This window comes from Oncorhynchus mykiss, chromosome 12 (genome assembly GCF_057628025.1).
Source record: "Oncorhynchus mykiss isolate SJ-2025 chromosome 12, ASM5762802v1, whole genome shotgun sequence".
Taxonomy (NCBI): Eukaryota; Metazoa; Chordata; class Actinopteri; order Salmoniformes; family Salmonidae; genus Oncorhynchus; species Oncorhynchus mykiss.
The window spans coordinates 3,953,724-3,975,508 of NC_143033.1; the positions used below are offsets into that span (position 1 = coordinate 3,953,724).

A 21,785-nucleotide genomic window follows, 5' to 3' on the forward strand; every position below is an offset into this window, starting at 1 on the left:
CTATAGACCAGGGCCCACTGCCAGTGTTCTGCTATAGACCAGGGCCCACTGCCAGTGTTCTACTTTTGACCAGGGCCCACTCCCAGTGTTCTGCTATAGACCAGGGCCCACTCCCAGTGTTCTGCTATAGACCAGGGCCCACTCCCAGTGTTCTACTATAGACCAGTGCCCACTGCCAGTGTTCTACTATAGACCAGGGCCCACCCCCAGTGTTCTGCTATTGACCAGGGCCCACCCCCAGTGGTCTGCTATTGACCAGGGCCCACCCCCAGTGTTCTGCTACTGACCAGGGCCCACTCCCAGTGTTCTACTATAGACCAGGGCCCACTCCCAGTGTTCTGCTATAGACCAGGGCCCACTGCCAGTGTTCTACTATAGACCAGGGCCCACTGCCAGTGTTCTGCAATAGACCAGGGCCCACTCCCAGTGTTCTGCTATAGACCAGGGCCCACTCCCAGTGTTCTGCTATAGACCAGGGCCCACTCCCAGTGTTTTGCTATAGACCAGGTCCCACTCCGTGTGTTCTGCTATAGACCAGGGCCCACTCCCAGTGTTCTGCTATAGACCAGGGCCCACTCCCATTGTTCTGCTATAGACCAGGGCCCACTCCCATTGTTCTGCTATAGACCAGGGCCCACTCCCAGTGTTCTGCTATAGACCAGGGCCCACTCCGTGTTCTGCTATAGACCAGGGTCCACTCCCAGTGTTCTGCTATAGACCAGGGCCCACCTCCAAGTGTTCTACTATAGACCAGGGCCCACTCCCAGTGTTCTGCTATTGACCAGGGCCCACTGCCAGTGTTCTACTACAGACCAAAGCCCACTCCCAGTGTTCTGCTATAGACCAGGGCCCGCTCCCATTGTTCTGCTATAGACCAGGGCCCACTCCGTGTTCTGCTATAGACCAGGGCCCACTCCCAGTGTTCTGCTATAGACCAGGTCCCACTCCCAGTGTTCTGCTATAGACCAGGGCCCACTCCCAGTGTTCTGCTATAGACCAGGGTCTACTCCCAGTGTTTTGCTTTAGACCAGGGCCCACCTCCCAGTGTTTTGCTATAGACTAGGGCCCACTGCCAGTGTTCTGCTATAGACCAGGGCCCACCTCCCAGTGTTCTGCTATAGACCAGGGCCCACTCCGTGTTCTGCTATAGACCAGGGCCCACTCCCACTGTTCTACTATAGACCAGGGCCCACTCCCACTGTTCTGCTATTGACCAGGGCCCACTCCCACTGTTCTGCTATAGACCAGGGCCCACTCCCAGTGTTCTACTGTAGACCAGGGCCCACTCCGTGTTCTGCTATAGACCAGGGCCCACTCCCAGGGTTCTACTATAAACCAGGGCCCACTCCCAGTGTTCTGCTATAGACCAGGGTCCACTCCCAGTGTTTTGCTATAGACCAGGGCCCACCTCCCAGTGTTTTGCTATGGACCAGGGCCCACTCCCAGTGTTCTGCTATAGACCAGAGCCCACTCCCAGTGTTCTGCTATAGACCAGGGCCCACTGCCAGTGTTCTGCTATAGACCAGGGCCCACTGCCAGTGTTCTGCTATAGACCAGGGCCCACTCCCAGTGTTCTGCTATAGACCAGGGCCCACTCCCACTGTTCTGCTATAGACCAGGGCCCACTCCCACTCTTCTGCTATTGACCAGGGCCCACTGCCAGTGTTCTGCTATAGACCAGGGTCCACTCCCAGTTTTGCTATAGACTAGGGCCCACCTCCCAGTGTTTTACTATAGACCAGGGCCCACTCCCAGTGTTCTGCTATAGACCAGGGCCCACTCCCAGTGTTCTGCTATAGACCAGGGCCCACTCCCATTGTTCTGCTATAGACCAGGGCCCGCTCCCACTGTTCTGCTATAGACCAGGGCCCAGTCCCACTGTTCTGCTATTGACCAGGGCCCACCTCCCAGTGTTCTGCTTCAGACCAGGGCCCACTCCCAGTGTTCTGCTATAGGCCAGGTCCCACTCCCAGAGTTCTGCTATAGACCAGGTCCCACTCCCAGTGTTCTGCTATAGACCAGGTCCCACTCCCAGTGTTCTGCTATAGACCAGGTCCCACTCCCAGTGTTCTGCTATAGACCAGGGCCCACTCCCAGTGTTCTGCTATAGACCAGGGTCTACTCCCAGTGTTTTGCTTTAGACCAGGGCCCACCTCCCAGTGTTTTGCTATAGACCAGGGCCCACTGCCAGTGTTCTGCTATAGACCAGGGCCCACTGCCAGTGTTCTGCTATAGACCAGGGCCCACTGCCAGTGTTCTACTTTTGACCAGGGCCCACTCCCAGTGTTCTGCTATAGACCAGGGCCCACTCCCAGTGTTCTGCTATAGACCAGGGCCCACTCCCAGTGTTCTACTATAGACCAGTGCCCACTGCCAGTGTTCTACTATAGACCAGGGCCCACCCCCAGTGTTCTGCTATTGACCAGGGCCCACCCCCAGTGGTCTGCTATTGACCAGGGCCCACCCCCAGTGTTCTGCTACTGACCAGGGCCCACTCCCAGTGTTCTACTATAGACCAGGGCCCACTCCCAGTGTTCTGCTATAGACCAGGGCCCACTGCCAGTGTTCTACTATAGACCAGGGCCCACTGCCAGTGTTCTGCAATAGACCAGGGCCCACTCCCAGTGTTCTGCTATAGACCAGGGCCCACTCCCAGTGTTCTGCTATAGACCAGGGCCCACTCCCAGTGTTTTGCTATAGACCAGGTCCCACTCCGTGTGTTCTGCTATAGACCAGGGCCCACTCCCAGTGTTCTGCTATAGACCAGGGCCCACTCCCATTGTTCTGCTATAGACCAGGGCCCACTCCCATTGTTCTGCTATAGACCAGGGCCCACTCCCAGTGTTCTGCTATAGACCAGGGCCCACTCCGTGTTCTGCTATAGACCAGGGTCCACTCCCAGTGTTCTGCTATAGACCAGGGCCCACCTCCAAGTGTTCTACTATAGACCAGGGCCCACTCCCAGTGTTCTGCTATTGACCAGGGCCCACTGCCAGTGTTCTACTACAGACCAAAGCCCACTCCCAGTGTTCTGCTATAGACCAGGGCCCGCTCCCATTGTTCTGCTATAGACCAGGGCCCACTCCGTGTTCTGCTATAGACCAGGGCCCACTCCCAGTGTTCTGCTATAGACCAGGTCCCACTCCCAGTGTTCTGCTATAGACCAGGGCCCACTCCCAGTGTTCTGCTATAGACCAGGGTCTACTCCCAGTGTTTTGCTTTAGACCAGGGCCCACCTCCCAGTGTTTTGCTATAGACTAGGGCCCACTGCCAGTGTTCTGCTATAGACCAGGGCCCACCTCCCAGTGTTCTGCTATAGACCAGGGCCCACTCCGTGTTCTGCTATAGACCAGGGCCCACTCCCACTGTTCTACTATAGACCAGGGCCCACTCCCACTGTTCTGCTATTGACCAGGGCCCACTCCCACTGTTCTGCTATAGACCAGGGCCCACTCCCAGTGTTCTACTGTAGACCAGGGCCCACTCCGTGTTCTGCTATAGACCAGGGCCCACTCCCAGGGTTCTACTATAAACCAGGGCCCACTCCCAGTGTTCTGCTATAGACCAGGGTCCACTCCCAGTGTTTTGCTATAGACCAGGGCCCACCTCCCAGTGTTTTGCTATGGACCAGGGCCCACTCCCAGTGTTCTGCTATAGACCAGAGCCCACTCCCAGTGTTCTGCTATAGACCAGGGCCCACTGCCAGTGTTCTGCTATAGACCAGGGCCCACTGCCAGTGTTCTGCTATAGACCAGGGCCCACTCCCAGTGTTCTGCTATAGACCATGGCCCACTCCCACTGTTCTGCTATAGACCAGGGCCCACTCCCACTCTTCTGCTATTGACCAGGGCCCACTCCCATTGTTCTGCTATAGACCAGGGCCCACTCCCAGTGTTCTGCTATAGACCAGGGCCCACTCCGTGTTCTGCTATAGACCAGGGTCCACTCCCAGTGTTCTGCTATAGACCAGGGCCCACCTCCAAGTGTTCTACTATAGACCAGGGCCCACTCCCAGTGTTCTGCTATTGACCAGGGCCCACTGCCAGTGTTCTACTACAGACCAAAGCCCACTCCCAGTGTTCTGCTATAGACCAGGGCCCGCTCCCATTGTTCTGCTATAGACCAGGGCCCACTCCGTGTTCTGCTATAGACCAGGGCCCACTCCCAGTGTTCTGCTATAGACCAGGTCCCACTCCCAGTGTTCTGCTATAGACCAGGGCCCACTCCCAGTGTTCTGCTATAGACCAGGGTCTACTCCCAGTGTTTTGCTTTAGACCAGGGCCCACCTCCCAGTGTTTTGCTATAGACTAGGGCCCACTGCCAGTGTTCTACTACAGACCAGAGCCCACTCCCAGTGTTCTGCTATAGACCAGGGCCCGCTCCCACTGTTCTGCTATAGACCAGGGCCCACTCCGTGTTCTGCTATAGACCAGGGCCCACTGCCAGTGTTCTACTATAGACCAGGGCCCACTGCCAGTGTTCTACTATAGACCAGGGCCCACTCCCACTGTTCTGCTATAGACCAGGGCCCACTCCCACTGTTCTGCTATTGACCAGGGCCCACCTCCCAGTGTTCTGCTATAGACCAGGGCCCTCTCCCAGTGTTCTGCTATAGACCAGGTCCCACTCCCAGTGTTCTGCCAGGCTATAGACCACTCCCAGTGTTCTGCTATAGACCAGGTCCCACTCCCAGTGTTCTGCTATACACCAGGTCCCACTCCCAGTGTTCTGCTATAGACCAGGTCCCACTCCCAGTGTTCTGCTATAGACCAGGGTCCACTCCCAGTGTTTTGCTTTAGACCAGGGCCCACCTCCTAGTGTTTTGCTATAGACCAGGGCCCACTGCCAGTGTTCTGCTATAGACCAGGGCCCACCTCCAAGTGTTCTACTATAGACCAGGGCCCACTCCCAGTGTTCTGCTATTGACCAGGGCCCACTGCCAGTGTTCTACTACAGACCAAAGCCCACTCCCAGTGTTCTGCTATAGACCAGGGCCCGCTCCCATTGTTCTGCTATAGACCAGGGCCCACTCCGTGTTCTGCTATAGACCAGGGCCCACTCCCAGTGTTTTGCTTTAGACCAGGGCCCACCTCCCAGTGTTTTGCTATAGACTAGGGCCCACTGCCAGTGTTCTGCTATAGACCAGGGCCCACCTCCCAGTGTTCTGCTATAGACCAGGGCCCACTCCGTGTTCTGCTATAGACCAGGGCCCACTCCCACTGTTCTACTATAGACCAGGGCCCACTCCCACTGTTCTGCTATTGACCAGGGCCCACTCCCACTGTTCTGCTATAGACCAGGGCCCACTCCCAGTGTTCTACTGTAGACCAGGGCCCACTCCGTGTTCTGCTATAGACCAGGGCCCACTCCCAGGGTTCTACTATAAACCAGGGCCCACTCCCAGTGTTCTGCTATAGACCAGGGTCCACTCCCAGTGTTTTGCTATAGACCAGGGCCCACCTCCCAGTGTTTTGCTATGGACCAGGGCCCACTCCCAGTGTTCTGCTATAGACCAGAGCCCACTCCCAGTGTTCTGCTATAGACCAGGGCCCACTGCCAGTGTTCTGCTATAGACCAGGGCCCACTGCCAGTGTTCTGCTATAGACCAGGGCCCACTCCCAGTGTTCTGCTATAGACCAGGGCCCACTCCCACTGTTCTGCTATAGACCAGGGCCCACTCCCACTCTTCTGCTATTGACCAGGGCCCACTGCCAGTGTTCTGCTATAGACCAGGGTCCACTCCCAGTTTTGCTATAGACTAGGGCCCACCTCCCAGTGTTTTACTATAGACCAGGGCCCACTCCCAGTGTTCTGCTATAGACCAGGGCCCACTCCCAGTGTTCTGCTATAGACCAGGGCCCACTCCCATTGTTCTGCTATAGACCAGGGCCCGCTCCCACTGTTCTGCTATAGACCAGGGCCCAGTCCCACTGTTCTGCTATTGACCAGGGCCCACCTCCCAGTGTTCTGCTTCAGACCAGGGCCCACTCCCAGTGTTCTGCTATAGGCCAGGTCCCACTCCCAGAGTTCTGCTATAGACCAGGTCCCACTCCCAGTGTTCTGCTATAGACCAGGTCCCACTCCCAGTGTTCTGCTATAGACCAGGTCCCACTCCCAGTGTTCTGCTATAGACCAGGGCCCACTCCCAGTGTTCTGCTATAGACCAGGGTCTACTCCCAGTGTTTTGCTTTAGACCAGGGCCCACCTCCCAGTGTTTTGCTATAGACCAGGGCCCACTGCCAGTGTTCTGCTATAGACCAGGGCCCACTGCCAGTGTTCTGCTATAGACCAGGGCCCACTGCCAGTGTTCTACTTTTGACCAGGGCCCACTCCCAGTGTTCTGCTATAGACCAGGGCCCACTCCCAGTGTTCTGCTATAGACCAGGGCCCACTCCCAGTGTTCTACTATAGACCAGTGCCCACTGCCAGTGTTCTACTATAGACCAGGGCCCACCCCCAGTGTTCTGCTATTGACCAGGGCCCACCCCCAGTGGTCTGCTATTGACCAGGGCCCACCCCCAGTGTTCTGCTACTGACCAGGGCCCACTCCCAGTGTTCTACTATAGACCAGGGCCCACTCCCAGTGTTCTGCTATAGACCAGGGCCCACTGCCAGTGTTCTACTATAGACCAGGGCCCACTGCCAGTGTTCTGCAATAGACCAGGGCCCACTCCCAGTGTTCTGCTATAGACCAGGGCCCACTCCCAGTGTTCTGCTATAGACCAGGGCCCACTCCCAGTGTTTTGCTATAGACCAGGTCCCACTCCGTGTGTTCTGCTATAGACCAGGGCCCACTCCCAGTGTTCTGCTATAGACCAGGGCCCACTCCCATTGTTCTGCTATAGACCAGGGCCCACTCCCATTGTTCTGCTATAGACCAGGGCCCACTCCCAGTGTTCTGCTATAGACCAGGGCCCACTCCGTGTTCTGCTATAGACCAGGGTCCACTCCCAGTGTTCTGCTATAGACCAGGGCCCACCTCCAAGTGTTCTACTATAGACCAGGGCCCACTCCCAGTGTTCTGCTATTGACCAGGGCCCACTGCCAGTGTTCTACTACAGACCAAAGCCCACTCCCAGTGTTCTGCTATAGACCAGGGCCCGCTCCCATTGTTCTGCTATAGACCAGGGCCCACTCCGTGTTCTGCTATAGACCAGGGCCCACTCCCAGTGTTCTGCTATAGACCAGGTCCCACTCCCAGTGTTCTGCTATAGACCAGGGCCCACTCCCAGTGTTCTGCTATAGACCAGGGTCTACTCCCAGTGTTTTGCTTTAGACCAGGGCCCACCTCCCAGTGTTTTGCTATAGACTAGGGCCCACTGCCAGTGTTCTGCTATAGACCAGGGCCCACCTCCCAGTGTTCTGCTATAGACCAGGGCCCACTCCGTGTTCTGCTATAGACCAGGGCCCACTCCCACTGTTCTACTATAGACCAGGGCCCACTCCCACTGTTCTGCTATTGACCAGGGCCCACTCCCACTGTTCTGCTATAGACCAGGGCCCACTCCCAGTGTTCTACTGTAGACCAGGGCCCACTCCGTGTTCTGCTATAGACCAGGGCCCACTCCCAGGGTTCTACTATAAACCAGGGCCCACTCCCAGTGTTCTGCTATAGACCAGGGTCCACTCCCAGTGTTTTGCTATAGACCAGGGCCCACCTCCCAGTGTTTTGCTATGGACCAGGGCCCACTCCCAGTGTTCTGCTATAGACCAGAGCCCACTCCCAGTGTTCTGCTATAGACCAGGGCCCACTGCCAGTGTTCTGCTATAGACCAGGGCCCACTGCCAGTGTTCTGCTATAGACCAGGGCCCACTCCCAGTGTTCTGCTATAGACCAGGGCCCACTCCCACTGTTCTGCTATAGACCAGGGCCCACTCCCACTCTTCTGCTATTGACCAGGGCCCACTGCCAGTGTTCTGCTATAGACCAGGGTCCACTCCCAGTTTTGCTATAGACTAGGGCCCACCTCCCAGTGTTTTACTATAGACCAGGGCCCACTCCCAGTGTTCTGCTATAGACCAGGGCCCACTCCCAGTGTTCTGCTATAGACCAGGGCCCACTCCCATTGTTCTGCTATAGACCAGGGCCCGCTCCCACTGTTCTGCTATAGACCAGGGCCCAGTCCCACTGTTCTGCTATTGACCAGGGCCCACCTCCCAGTGTTCTGCTTCAGACCAGGGCCCACTCCCAGTGTTCTGCTATAGGCCAGGTCCCACTCCCAGAGTTCTGCTATAGACCAGGTCCCACTCCCAGTGTTCTGCTATAGACCAGGTCCCACTCCCAGTGTTCTGCTATAGACCAGGTCCCACTCCCAGTGTTCTGCTATAGACCAGGGCCCACTCCCAGTGTTCTGCTATAGACCAGGGTCTACTCCCAGTGTTTTGCTTTAGACCAGGGCCCACCTCCCAGTGTTTTGCTATAGACCAGGGCCCACTGCCAGTGTTCTGCTATAGACCAGGGCCCACTGCCAGTGTTCTGCTATAGACCAGGGCCCACTGCCAGTGTTCTACTTTTGACCAGGGCCCACTCCCAGTGTTCTGCTATAGACCAGGGCCCACTCCCAGTGTTCTGCTATAGACCAGGGCCCACTCCCAGTGTTCTACTATAGACCAGTGCCCACTGCCAGTGTTCTACTATAGACCAGGGCCCACCCCCAGTGTTCTGCTATTGACCAGGGCCCACCCCCAGTGGTCTGCTATTGACCAGGGCCCACCCCCAGTGTTCTGCTACTGACCAGGGCCCACTCCCAGTGTTCTACTATAGACCAGGGCCCACTCCCAGTGTTCTGCTATAGACCAGGGCCCACTGCCAGTGTTCTACTATAGACCAGGGCCCACTGCCAGTGTTCTGCAATAGACCAGGGCCCACTCCCAGTGTTCTGCTATAGACCAGGGCCCACTCCCAGTGTTCTGCTATAGACCAGGGCCCACTCCCAGTGTTTTGCTATAGACCAGGTCCCACTCCGTGTGTTCTGCTATAGACCAGGGCCCACTCCCAGTGTTCTGCTATAGACCAGGGCCCACTCCCATTGTTCTGCTATAGACCAGGGCCCACTCCCATTGTTCTGCTATAGACCAGGGCCCACTCCCAGTGTTCTGCTATAGACCAGGGCCCACTCCGTGTTCTGCTATAGACCAGGGTCCACTCCCAGTGTTCTGCTATAGACCAGGGCCCACCTCCAAGTGTTCTACTATAGACCAGGGCCCACTCCCAGTGTTCTGCTATTGACCAGGGCCCACTGCCAGTGTTCTACTACAGACCAAAGCCCACTCCCAGTGTTCTGCTATAGACCAGGGCCCGCTCCCATTGTTCTGCTATAGACCAGGGCCCACTCCGTGTTCTGCTATAGACCAGGGCCCACTCCCAGTGTTCTGCTATAGACCAGGTCCCACTCCCAGTGTTCTGCTATAGACCAGGGCCCACTCCCAGTGTTCTGCTATAGACCAGGGTCTACTCCCAGTGTTTTGCTTTAGACCAGGGCCCACCTCCCAGTGTTTTGCTATAGACTAGGGCCCACTGCCAGTGTTCTGCTATAGACCAGGGCCCACCTCCCAGTGTTCTGCTATAGACCAGGGCCCACTCCGTGTTCTGCTATAGACCAGGGCCCACTCCCACTGTTCTACTATAGACCAGGGCCCACTCCCACTGTTCTGCTATTGACCAGGGCCCACTCCCACTGTTCTGCTATAGACCAGGGCCCACTCCCAGTGTTCTACTGTAGACCAGGGCCCACTCCGTGTTCTGCTATAGACCAGGGCCCACTCCCAGGGTTCTACTATAAACCAGGGCCCACTCCCAGTGTTCTGCTATAGACCAGGGTCCACTCCCAGTGTTTTGCTATAGACCAGGGCCCACCTCCCAGTGTTTTGCTATGGACCAGGGCCCACTCCCAGTGTTCTGCTATAGACCAGAGCCCACTCCCAGTGTTCTGCTATAGACCAGGGCCCACTGCCAGTGTTCTGCTATAGACCAGGGCCCACTGCCAGTGTTCTGCTATAGACCAGGGCCCACTCCCAGTGTTCTGCTATAGACCATGGCCCACTCCCACTGTTCTGCTATAGACCAGGGCCCACTCCCACTCTTCTGCTATTGACCAGGGCCCACTCCCATTGTTCTGCTATAGACCAGGGCCCACTCCCAGTGTTCTGCTATAGACCAGGGCCCACTCCGTGTTCTGCTATAGACCAGGGTCCACTCCCAGTGTTCTGCTATAGACCAGGGCCCACCTCCAAGTGTTCTACTATAGACCAGGGCCCACTCCCAGTGTTCTGCTATTGACCAGGGCCCACTGCCAGTGTTCTACTACAGACCAAAGCCCACTCCCAGTGTTCTGCTATAGACCAGGGCCCGCTCCCATTGTTCTGCTATAGACCAGGGCCCACTCCGTGTTCTGCTATAGACCAGGGCCCACTCCCAGTGTTCTGCTATAGACCAGGTCCCACTCCCAGTGTTCTGCTATAGACCAGGGCCCACTCCCAGTGTTCTGCTATAGACCAGGGTCTACTCCCAGTGTTTTGCTTTAGACCAGGGCCCACCTCCCAGTGTTTTGCTATAGACTAGGGCCCACTGCCAGTGTTCTGCTATAGACCAGGGCCCACCTCCCAGTGTTCTGCTATAGACCAGGGCCCACTCCGTGTTCTGCTATAGACCAGGGCCCACTCCCACTGTTCTACTATAGACCAGGGCCCACTCCCACTGTTCTGCTATTGACCAGGGCCCACTCCCACTGTTCTGCTATAGACCAGGGCCCACTCCCAGTGTTCTACTGTAGACCAGGGCCCACTCCGTGTTCTGCTATAGACCAGGGCCCACTCCCAGGGTTCTACTATAAACCAGGGCCCACTCCCAGTGTTCTGCTATAGACCAGGGTCCACTCCCAGTGTTTTGCTATAGACCAGGGCCCACCTCCCAGTGTTTTGCTATGGACCAGGGCCCACTCCCAGTGTTCTGCTATAGACCAGAGCCCACTCCCAGTGTTCTGCTATAGACCAGGGCCCACTGCCAGTGTTCTGCTATAGACCAGGGCCCACTGCCAGTGTTCTGCTATAGACCAGGGCCCACTCCCAGTGTTCTGCTATAGACCAGGGCCCACTCCCACTGTTCTGCTATAGACCAGGGCCCACTCCCACTCTTCTGCTATTGACCAGGGCCCACTGCCAGTGTTCTACTATAGACCAGGGCCCACTCCCAGTGTTTTGCTTTAGACCAGGGCCCACCTCCCAGTGTTTTGCTATAGACCAGGGCCCACTCCCAATGTTCTGCTATAGACCAGGGCCCACTCCCAGTGTTCTGCTATAGACCAGGGCCCACTCCCAATGTTCTGCTATAGACCAGGGCCCACTGCCAGTGTTCTACTATAGACCAGGGCCCACTTCCCAGTAATCTACTATAGACCAGGGCCCACTCCCAGTGTTCTACTATAGACCAGGGCCCACTCCCAATGTTCTACTATAGACCAGGGCCCACTCCCAGTGTTCTGCTATAGACCAGGGCCCACTGCCAGTGTTCTACTATAGACCAGGGCCCACTTCCCAGTAATCTACTATAGACCAGGGCCCACTCCCAGTGTTCTGCTATTGACCAGGGCCCACTGCCAGTGTTCTGCTATAGACCAGGGCCCACTCCCAGTGTTCTGCTATAGACCAGGGCCCACTCCCAATGTTCTACTATAGACCAGGGCCCACTCCCAGTGTTCTGCTATAGACCAGGGCCCACTCCCAATGTTCTGCTATTGTCCAGGGCCCACTGCCAGTGTTCTGCTATAGACCAGGGCCCACTCCCAGTGTTCTGCTATAGACCAGGGCCCACTCCCAGTGTTCTACTATAGACCAGGGCCCACTCCCAGTGTTTTGCTTTAGACCAGGGCCCACTCCCAGTGTTTTGCTATAGACCAGGGCCCACTCCCAGTGTTCTGCTATAGACCAGGGCCCACTGCCAGTGTTCTACTATAGACCAGGGCCCACTCCCAGTGTTCTACTATAGACCAGGGCCTACTCCCAGTGTTCTACTATAGACCAGGGCCCACTCCCAGTGTTTTGCTTTAGACCAGGGCCCACCTCCTAGTGTTTTGCTTTAGACCAGGGCCCACTCCCAGTGTTCTGCTATAGACCAGGGCCCACTTCCAGTGTTCTGCTATAGACCAGGGCCCACTCCCAGTGTTCTACTATAGACCAGGGCCCACTCCCAGTGTTCTGCTATAGACCAGGGCCCACTCCCAGTGTTCTGCTATAGACCAGGGCCCACTCCCAATGTTCTGCTATTGTCCAGGGCCCACTGCCAGTGTTCTGCTATAGACCAGGGCCCACTCCCAGTGTTCTGCTATAGACCAGGGCCCACTCCCAGTGTTCTACTATAGACCAGGGCCCACTCCCAGTGTTTTGCTTTAGACCAGGGCCCACTCCCAGTGTTTTGCTATAGACCAGGCCCACTCCCAGTGTTCTGCTATAGACCAGGGCCCACTGCCAGTGTTCTACTATAGACCAGGGCCCACTCCCAGTGTTCTACTATAGACCAGGGCCCACTCCCAGTGTTCTACTATAGACCAGGGCCCACTCCCAGTGTTCTACTATAGACCAGGGCCCACTCCCAGTGTTCTACTATAGACCAGGGCCCACTCCCAGTGTTCTACTATAGACCAGGGCCCACTCCCAGTGTTCTGCTATAGACCAGGGCCCACTCCCAGTGTTCTACAATAGACCAGGGCCCACTCCCAGTGTTCTGCTATAGACCAGGGCCCACTCCCAGTGTTCTGCTATAGACCAGGGCCCACCTCCCAGTGTTCTACTATAGACCAGAGCCCACCTCCCAGTGTTCTACTATAGACCAGGGCCCACCTCCCAGTGTTCTACTATAGACCAGGGCCCACTTCCCAGTGTTCTGCTACTGACCAGGGCCCACTCCCAGTGTTCTGCTACTGACCAGGGCCCACTCCCAGTGTTCTGCTACTGACCAGGGCCCACTCCCAGTGTTCTGCTACTGACCAGGGCCCACTCCCAGTGTTCTGCTACTGACCAGGGCCCACTCCCAGTGTTCTGCTATAGACCAGGGCCCACTGCCAGTGTTCTACTATAGACCAGGGCCCACTCCCAGTGTTCTACTATAGACCAGAGCCCACTCCCAGTGTTCTGCTATAGACCAGGTCCCGATCCCAGTGTTCTACTATAGACCAGGGCCCACTGCCAGTGTTCTGCTATAGACCAGGGCCCACTCCCAATGTTCTGCTATAGACCAGGGCCCACTCCCAATGTTCTACTATAGACCAGAGCCCACTCCCAGTGTTCTGCTATAGACCAGGTCCCGATCCCAGTGTTCTACTATAGACCAGGGCCCACTGCCAGTGTTCTGCTATAGACCAGGGCCCACTCCCAGTGTTCTGCTATTGACCAGGGCCCACTAACCAGTGTTCTACTATAGATCAGGGCCCACTAAACAGTGTTCTACTATTGACCAGGGCCCACTAACCAGTGTTCTACTATAGATCAGGGCCCACTCCCAGTGTTCTACTATAGACCAGGGCCCATAAGCCTCTGGTCAAAACTCAAAAGTAGTACATGTACTATATAGGGAATATGGTGCTATTTGGGATGCATACCTTGATTCAGTGACGCGTGTGACCCCTGACCTCTACCCCCCCATCCCTCTCTCCAGACCTGTCCTGAATAAAGCCTTCAGAGACCACACTGAGCAGCAGCACATCGCTGCCCAGCAGGAAGCAGCTCTGCAGGTAAGGTCTTGACCTCGTTGTAGAACTTCAGAAATGCATCCTTCCTTCCTTCCTTGTTTCCGTTTTAAGTAGGCATAGATCTATAAGTGATTGGACGGATGTAAGCGAGGTGACCACACTGTAACTTAGACCAATCCAACCACTTCAGATCTGGGATTTTTAACAGGGCCCTTGGGTAGCTTATAGGTGGCTCCAGAGCCACACTGCTCTCTGTATACACAGGAAGTGAAGTTTGTTGCTGTACTGTCCGACTAAGGCTCCCTGGTTGCCGCGGTTATTGTTCTCGTACATTATTGTGTAACTCATCTTCCTTGTGTTGTTGTTGTTGTTGTTGTTGTTGTTACAGCATGCCCATACACACTCTTCTGGTTTCTTCATCACTCAAGACTCGTCCTTCGGGAACCTGATCCTCCCCGTGCTGCCACAACCAGACCCACCTCCAGCAGCAGAACTACAGAACCTTTAAGAAAACATGGCAGAAAGACCGACGGCTAGAAGTAGCAGTTGACCATGGTGTGTTACAGATCAGCTGTTTGGTGTTGTCGAATCGACATGTAGAATCGTCCGGAAATTACCTGAAATTGGCTGTCGATATTCTGGTCAGAGGTGATATGAAATTGTAGGCCACCCGCTGCGTTTCAGAACATGAACTGCTCTGTCTCTTCCCTTCCGGAAGAACTGGTCTCTCTTTCTCTCACACTCACCACCAGACCTTCCAGGAAATGACAAATGGAGAAGTTTTGTTAACTTTAAAACTGACAGCTGATGAAACTGAGGAGTATTGTGGTCTGTAATAAAGCAAGCCCTTTGAGGAAAAACTCATTCTGGTTGGCTGGGCCTGACTCCCCAGTCGGTGGGCCTATGCCCTACCAGGTCCACCCATGGCTGTGCCCCTGCCCAGTCATGTGAAATCCATAGAGTAGGGCCTAATAAATTCATTTAAATTGACTCAACTCTTTTAAAGTTGTTGCGTTTCTGTTTTTTGTTCAATATAGATTTGCCTTTGTAGACAGAAAACACATTTTTTAATGAAACCGGATAAATTGTAATATGGTAATTTTCTGTCTCCATTTTTTGCAACCAAAAGAGTCCCAATGTAAAAACTATATTATTGCATGGAAGCTACGTTGGGTAGCACTCTGAGTAAACAGTCACATTTGCGTGGGTATAGTCTACATCCACGTAGAGCAGTCTATACGTTAAAAACGAGGCTCCAACACAATCTTTCAAACAGTAAAGCTATTTCAAAACCCCCAAAAAACACAATTTCCTGGTGATTGGAAGTATGTGTGTAGAGGTGAATTATAAAACCAGTTAAGTGGCTCCATGGTGTCAAGACAAAACCACCAACACAGCAGGCTGAGAATGGCCTGATCTTTTACAACGGTCTCACTAGTTGATTACGATTAGGAAATGAAATGCTTTGATTCTATTGTAAACGACTGGTCCATTGGTTGTTTACTTTTCTAGACTAGTAAGCGTTTGTTTGTTTTCAAATCAGTACTTCGCTACTATAATACCTGAATGTTGTCTAAAAAAAAATGTTCAACTAGTTAGGTATAGTAATCAGCCTGCTAACTGAGGTTAGCGGTCGCTTGGTGTAGCTGGTGACATCTGTGTGTTATCAGAAACACTTACCTTTACAGCAAACACACTTCCTATGTCCTCTAACATAAAGGGAATCAATGTTTTGGAGAATATTACTACACAACTCTGGCTAGATTGCGTCTGGCGAGACAACCCCCCACCCCACCCCACCCCACCCCACCCCACACACACACACACACACGAACTGGACCTGTGTGAAAATAGCCATAATAATGGCATTTGAATTTCGGCCTTCAAAATAAAAGTCCCCCCACCATTGGAAATGACACAAATGGTTGAATCAAGTCACATTTGAACTAGATAAGGCTAAAAAAAAAAAAAAAAAAAAAAATTGTAATGTTGTTACATTATATAAATTAAATTAAATAAATTATTGTCAATAAACATCAAACACTGGTGAAATCACACTGTGTATTGTAGGTATTAGACTTTAGCATTGCATTGGGGGCTAATATGCATTTTACAGATTAAACTAGAGATTGTACATCCCATGAAATGGGGTATCAGCCTACCTACTCAGTGGCACCAACAGAACGACGTAGAATTTACACAATTACGATTGTGTAAGCTCTTATTGTGGGACTCTTAAAAACCCGTGTAAAATGAGCCACATTACGACTATTACATCAGCAGGCACGTCAAAACCAACTACTTGAATGCCCTGGCCTACTTCTTGAAGTTTGCAGTTCTGTAAAAAAAAAACACTACTTTATCTTTTAGTATGTGTACTTTACTGTATTTATATGTATTACATGTCAGACCAAGCGATTGACTTGAGGCATTTTGACTTAAATGTGTAAAGATGCATCACCATTAGGGTTCTGCTATAGACCAGGGCCCACTCCCAGTGTTCTGTGGGTCGTTAACAGCCAGTCCATCATTGAATGAGCTGTACTCATAAGCAAACAAGAAAATGCCCGGAGGCGACGCTCCTAGTAGCCGGGGACTTTAATAATGCAGGGAAACTTAAATCAGCTTTACCTCATTTCTATCAACATGTTAAATGTGCAACCAGAGGGGAAAATAACTATGGACAACCTATACTCCACACACAGAGATGCATACAAAGCTCTCCCTTGCCCTCCATAATTATTCCCTCCTCATTCCTGCTTACAAGCTAAAATTAAAGCAGGAAGCACCAGTGAAAATGGTCAGATGAAGTAGATGCTAAGCTACAGGACTGTTCTGCTATCACAGACTGGAACATGTTCCGTGATTCTTCCGATGGCATTGAGGAGTACACCACATCAGTCACTGGCTTCATCAATAACTGCATCGATGACGTCGTCCCCACAGTGACCGTACGCACATACCCCAACCAGAAGCCATGGATTACAGGCAACACCCGCACTGAGCTAAAAGCTAGAGCTGCCACTTTCAAGGAGCGGGACTCTAACCCGGAAGCTTATAAGAAATCCCGCGATGCCCTCCGACGCACCAACAAACAGGCAAAGCGTCAATACAGGACTAAGATCGAGTCGTACTACACCGGCTCTGACGCTCGTCGGATGTGGCAGGGCTTGCAAACCATTACAGACTACAAAGGAAACACAGCCGAAACACAGATTACCAGGACGTGTACTGTGAGCATGCGCTGACCCACTAGCAAGTGTCTTCACTGACATTTTCAAACTCTCCTTGTCCGAGTCTGTAATACCAACATGTTTTAAGCAGACCACCATAGTGTCTGTGCCCAAGAACACTAAGGTAACCTGCCTAAACGACTACCGACCAGTGGCACTCACGTCTGCAGCCATGAAGTGCTTTGAAAGGCTGGTCAGGGCTCACATCAACACCATCATCCCAGAAACCCTAGACCCACTCCAATTTGCATGCCGCCCCAACAGATCCACAGATGACGCAATCTCTATTGCACTCCACACTGCTCTTTCCCACCTGGACAAAATCAACACCTATGTGTGAATGTTATTCATTGACATTGATGCTAGTTAGGCGGGTGGGTGCTGGCAGCGAACGGTTGAAAAGCATGCATTTGGTTTTACTAGCGTTCAAGAGCAGTTGGAGGCTAGGAAAGGAGTGTTGTATGGCATTGAAGCTCAATTAAAAATTAAAAAATAAAAATACACAATTTGGAGGTTAGTTAACACAGTGTCCAAAGAAGGGCCAGAAGTATACAGAATGGTGTCGTCTGCGTAGAGGTGGATCAGAGAATCACCAGCAGCAAGAGCGACATCGTTGATGTATACAGAGAAATGAGTCGGCCCGAGAATTGAACCCTGTGGTACCCCCATAGAGACTGCCAGAGGTCCGGACAACAGGCCTTCCGATTTGACACACTGAACTCCGTCTGAGAAGTAGTTGGTGAACCAGACTAGGCAATCATTTGAGAAACCAAGGCTGTTGAGTCTGCCGATAAGAATGTGGTGATTGACAGAGTCGAAATCCTTGGCCAGGTCGATGAATATGGCTGCACAGTACTGTCTTTTATCGATGGCGGTTACGATATTGTTTAGTACCTTGAGCGTGGCTGAGGTGCACCCATGACCAGCTCGGAAACCAGATAGCACAGCGGAGAAGGTACGTGGGATTCGAAAAGATCAGTGATCTGTTTATTAACTTGGCTTTCGAAGACTTTATAAAGGCAGGGTAGGATGGATATAGGTCTCTAACAGTTTGGGTCTAGAGGCAGGGCAGGATAGATATAGGTCTGTAACAGTTTGGGTCTAGAGGCAGGGCAGGATGGATATAGGTCTGTAACAGTTTGGGTCTAGAGGCAGGGCAGGGCAGGATGGATATAGGTCTGTAACAGTTTGGGTCTAGAGGCAGGGCAGGATGGATATAGGTCTGTAACAGTTTGGGTCTAGAGGCAGGGCAGGATGGATATAGGTCTGTAACAGTTTGGGTCTAAAGGCAGGGCAGGATGGATATAGGTCTGTAACAGTTTGGGTCTAGAGGCAGGGCAGGATGGATATGGGTCTGTAACAGTTTGGGTCTAAAGGCAGGGCAGGATGGATATAGGTCTATATAGGTCTATAACAGTTTGGGTCTAAAGGCAGGGCACGATGGATATAGGTCTATAACAGTTTGGGTCTAGAGGCAGGGCAGGATGGATATAGGTCTATAACAGTTTGGGTCTAGAGGCAGGGCAGGATGGATATAGGTCTATAACAGTTTGGGTCGAAAGGCAGGGCAGGATGGATATGGGTCTATATAGGTCTATAACAGTTTGGGTCTAAAGGCAGGGCAGGATGGATATAGGTCTATAACAGTTTGGGTCTAAAGGCAGGGCAGGATGGATATGGGTCTATATAGGTCTATAACAGTTTGGGTCTAAAGGCAGGGCAGGGCAGGATGGACATGGGTCTATAACAGTTTGGGTCTAGAGGCAGGGCAGGGCAGGATGGATATAGGTCTATAACAGTTTGGGTCTAAAGGCAGGGCAGGATGGATATGGGTCTATATAGGTCTATAACAGTTTGGGTCTAAAGGCAGGGCAGGGCAGGATGGATATAGGTCTATAACAGTTTGGGTCTAAAGGCAGGGCAGGATGGATATGGGTCTATATAGGTCTATAACAGTTTGGGTCTAGAGGCAGGGCAGGATGGATATGGGTCTATATAGGTCTATAACAGTTTGGGTCTAGAGGAAGGGCAGGATGGACATGGGTCTATATAGGTCTATAACAGTTTGGGTCTAGAGGCAGGGCAGGATGGATATGGGTCTATATGGGTCTATAACAGTTTGGGTCTAGAGTGTCTCCCCCTTTTAACAGCTTTGTCCCAACAACAATCCTTTTACCTTTTCTTATTGTATTTATTTTCATGTTGCTGGTGTTGATTGCTATGTATTGAACCTTTGTCTTAAGACTGAATGTACACAGTAGATATTGCACAGTCAGTGGTGCCTGAATTTCATGCACCTTGCTTAAAGGTTTCCCCCAGCCACAAGCTTTTTTTAATGTATTAAAAATATATAAAATTCGGACATAAGTGTTGTACTGGGCCATCTGCACTACCCTCTGTAGCGCCTTGCAGTCAGACGCCTTGTGGTCGGATGCCAAGCAGTTGTCATACCAGGCGGGGATGCAGCCAGTCAAGATGCTCTCAATGGTACAGCTGTAGAACTTTTTGAGGATCTGAGGGCCCCGTGCCAAATCTTTTCAGCCTCTTGAGGGGGAAGAGGCATTGTCATGCCCTTTTCAGTCGGGAGGAGGCGAGATCAGGTGGAACCGTTCTAGCCAATGAGAGTACAGATATGCATGAGAATAACATGCACAATTCCGAAGTATGATGATTTTTTTTTCTTTCTCCAAAGTTGCCAAAATGCTACGTGCATCCACTTACATCAGTGCATTCGTAACAACCTAACCATTCCGTAATTTACGTAGCTAGTGATTTAGCAATTAAATGTTTTGTTGACAAAAATCGACCTACATACAAAAATTATTTCCGGGTCACGGAAATTCAGAATTCTTCTAAATAAAGAGTCCCCCACATAATAGTAGACGTGTCGATAACCTGGGTTAGTTGACAAAGTTACGAAAACAATGTGAGCGCTTCCATGGGGCAGAAGTCAGCAAAGCTGCGATTCTAGACGGACAGATTGATAGCAAAAATTACAATTAACCGCAATGTGGGGAATCTTAACGTGAAGTGTCTCGTTTCATCTCGTTCTTAAAACCATGTCTTGTTTTGAGGTGTTTTGACTGATTTCATGTCAACGCTAATATGGCAACAACAACAAAATATCTCTAGCTAGATAACCAACAATTAAAGATGTATTTGAGAGACAACACTGTAGAGTGGTCAATAGCAGAACCAGGGCAGCTCTGTAGAGTGGTCAATAGCAGAACCAGGGCAGCTCTGTAGGGTGGTCAATAGCAGAACCAGGGCAGCTCTGTAGAGTGGTCAGTAGCAGAACCAGGGCAGCTCTGTAGGATGGTCAGTAGCAGAATCAGGGCAGCTCTGTAGGATGGTCAATAGCTAGACCACGGCAGCTCGGTAGAGTGGTCAATAGCTAGACCAGGGCAGCTCGGTAGGGTGGTCAATAGCTAGACCAGGGCAGCTCTGTAGGGTGGTCAATAGCTAGACCAGGGCAGCTCGGTAGGGTGGTCAATAGCTAGACCAGGGCAGCTCTGTAGAGTGGTCAATAGCAGAACCAGGGCAGCTCTGTAGGATGGTCAGTAGCAGAACCAGGGCAGCTCTGTAGGATGGTCAATAGCAGGACCAGGGCATCTCTGTAGGGTGGTCAATAGCAGAACCAGGGCATCTCTGTAGGATGGTCAGTAGCAGAACCAGGGCAGCTCTATAGGATGGTCAATAGCTAGACCAGGGCAGCTCTGTAGGGTGGTCAATAGCTAGACCAGGGCAGCTCTGTAGGGTAGTCAATAGCTAGACCAGGGCAGCTCTGTAGGGTGGTCAATAGCTAGACCAGGGCAGCTCTGTAGAGTGGTCAATAGCTAGACCAGGGCAGCTCTGTAGGGTGGTCAATAGCAGGACCAGGGCAGCTCTGTAGGGTGGTCAATAGCAGGACCAGGGCAGCTCTGTAGATTGGTCAATAGCTAGACCAGGGCAGCTCTGTAGGGTGTTCAATAGCAGGACCAGGGCAGCTCTGTAGGGTGGTCAATAGCAGGACCAGGGCAGCTCTGTAGGGTGGTCAATAGCAGGACCAGGGCAGCTCTGTAGATTGGTCAATAGCAGGACCAGGGCAGCTCTGTAGGGTGGTCAATAGCTAGACCAGGGCAGCTCTGTAGGGTGGTCAATAGCAGGACCAGGGCAGCTCTGTAGGATGGTCAATAGCAGAACCAGGGCAGCTCTGTAGAGTGGTCAATAGCAGAACCAGGGTAGCTCTGTAGAGTGGTCAATAGCAGAACCAGGGTAGCTCTGTAGAGTGGTCAATAGCAGAACCAGGGCAGCTCTGTAGGATGGTCAATAGCAGAACCAGGAAAGCTCTGTAGAGTGGTCAATAGCTAGACCAGGGCAGCTCTGCAGAGTGGTCAATAGCAGGACCAGGGCAGCTCTGTAGGGTGATCAATAGCAGGACCAGGGCAGCTCTGTAGAGTGGTCAATAGCTAGACCAGGGCAGCTCTGTAGAGTGGTCAATAGCAGGACCAGGGCAGCTCTGTAGGGTGGTCAATAGCTAGACCAGGGCAGCTCTGTAGGGTGTTCAATAGCAGGACCAGGGCAGCTCTGTAGGGTGGTCAATAGCAGGACCAGGGCAGCTCTGTAGAGTGGTCAATAGCAGAACCAGGGCAGCTCTGTAGGATGGTCAATAGCAGGACCAGGGCAGCTCTGTAGAGTGGTCAATAGCAGGACCAGGGCAGCTCTGTAGAGTGGTTAATAGCTAGACCAGGGCAGCTCTGTAGAGTGGTCAATAGCAGGACCAGGGCAGCTCTGTAGAGTGGTCAATAGCAGGACCAGGGCAGCTCTGTAGAGTGGTCAATAGCAGGACCAGGGCAGCTCTGTAGAGTGGTCAATAGCAGGACCAGGCACA

The 21,785-nt window shown here is 52.6% G+C and overlaps 1 protein-coding gene across 1 annotated transcript in view; it reads left to right on the forward strand.

The window, feature by feature from the left end:
* The window catches only part of LOC110536873 (SOSS complex subunit C), a 32,347-nt gene extending 17,670 nt beyond the window's left edge, over positions 1–14,677 (forward strand). The window contains exons 3-4 of the mRNA XM_036936742.2: positions 13,649–13,724; positions 14,071–14,677. Of these exons, the coding sequence (XP_036792637.1) occupies positions 13,649–13,724; positions 14,071–14,190 (196 nt within the window). The 3' untranslated portion in view covers positions 14,191–14,677. The remainder of the gene's footprint in view (positions 1–13,648; positions 13,725–14,070) is intronic.
* The last annotated feature ends 7,108 nt before the right edge of the window (positions 14,678–21,785 follow it).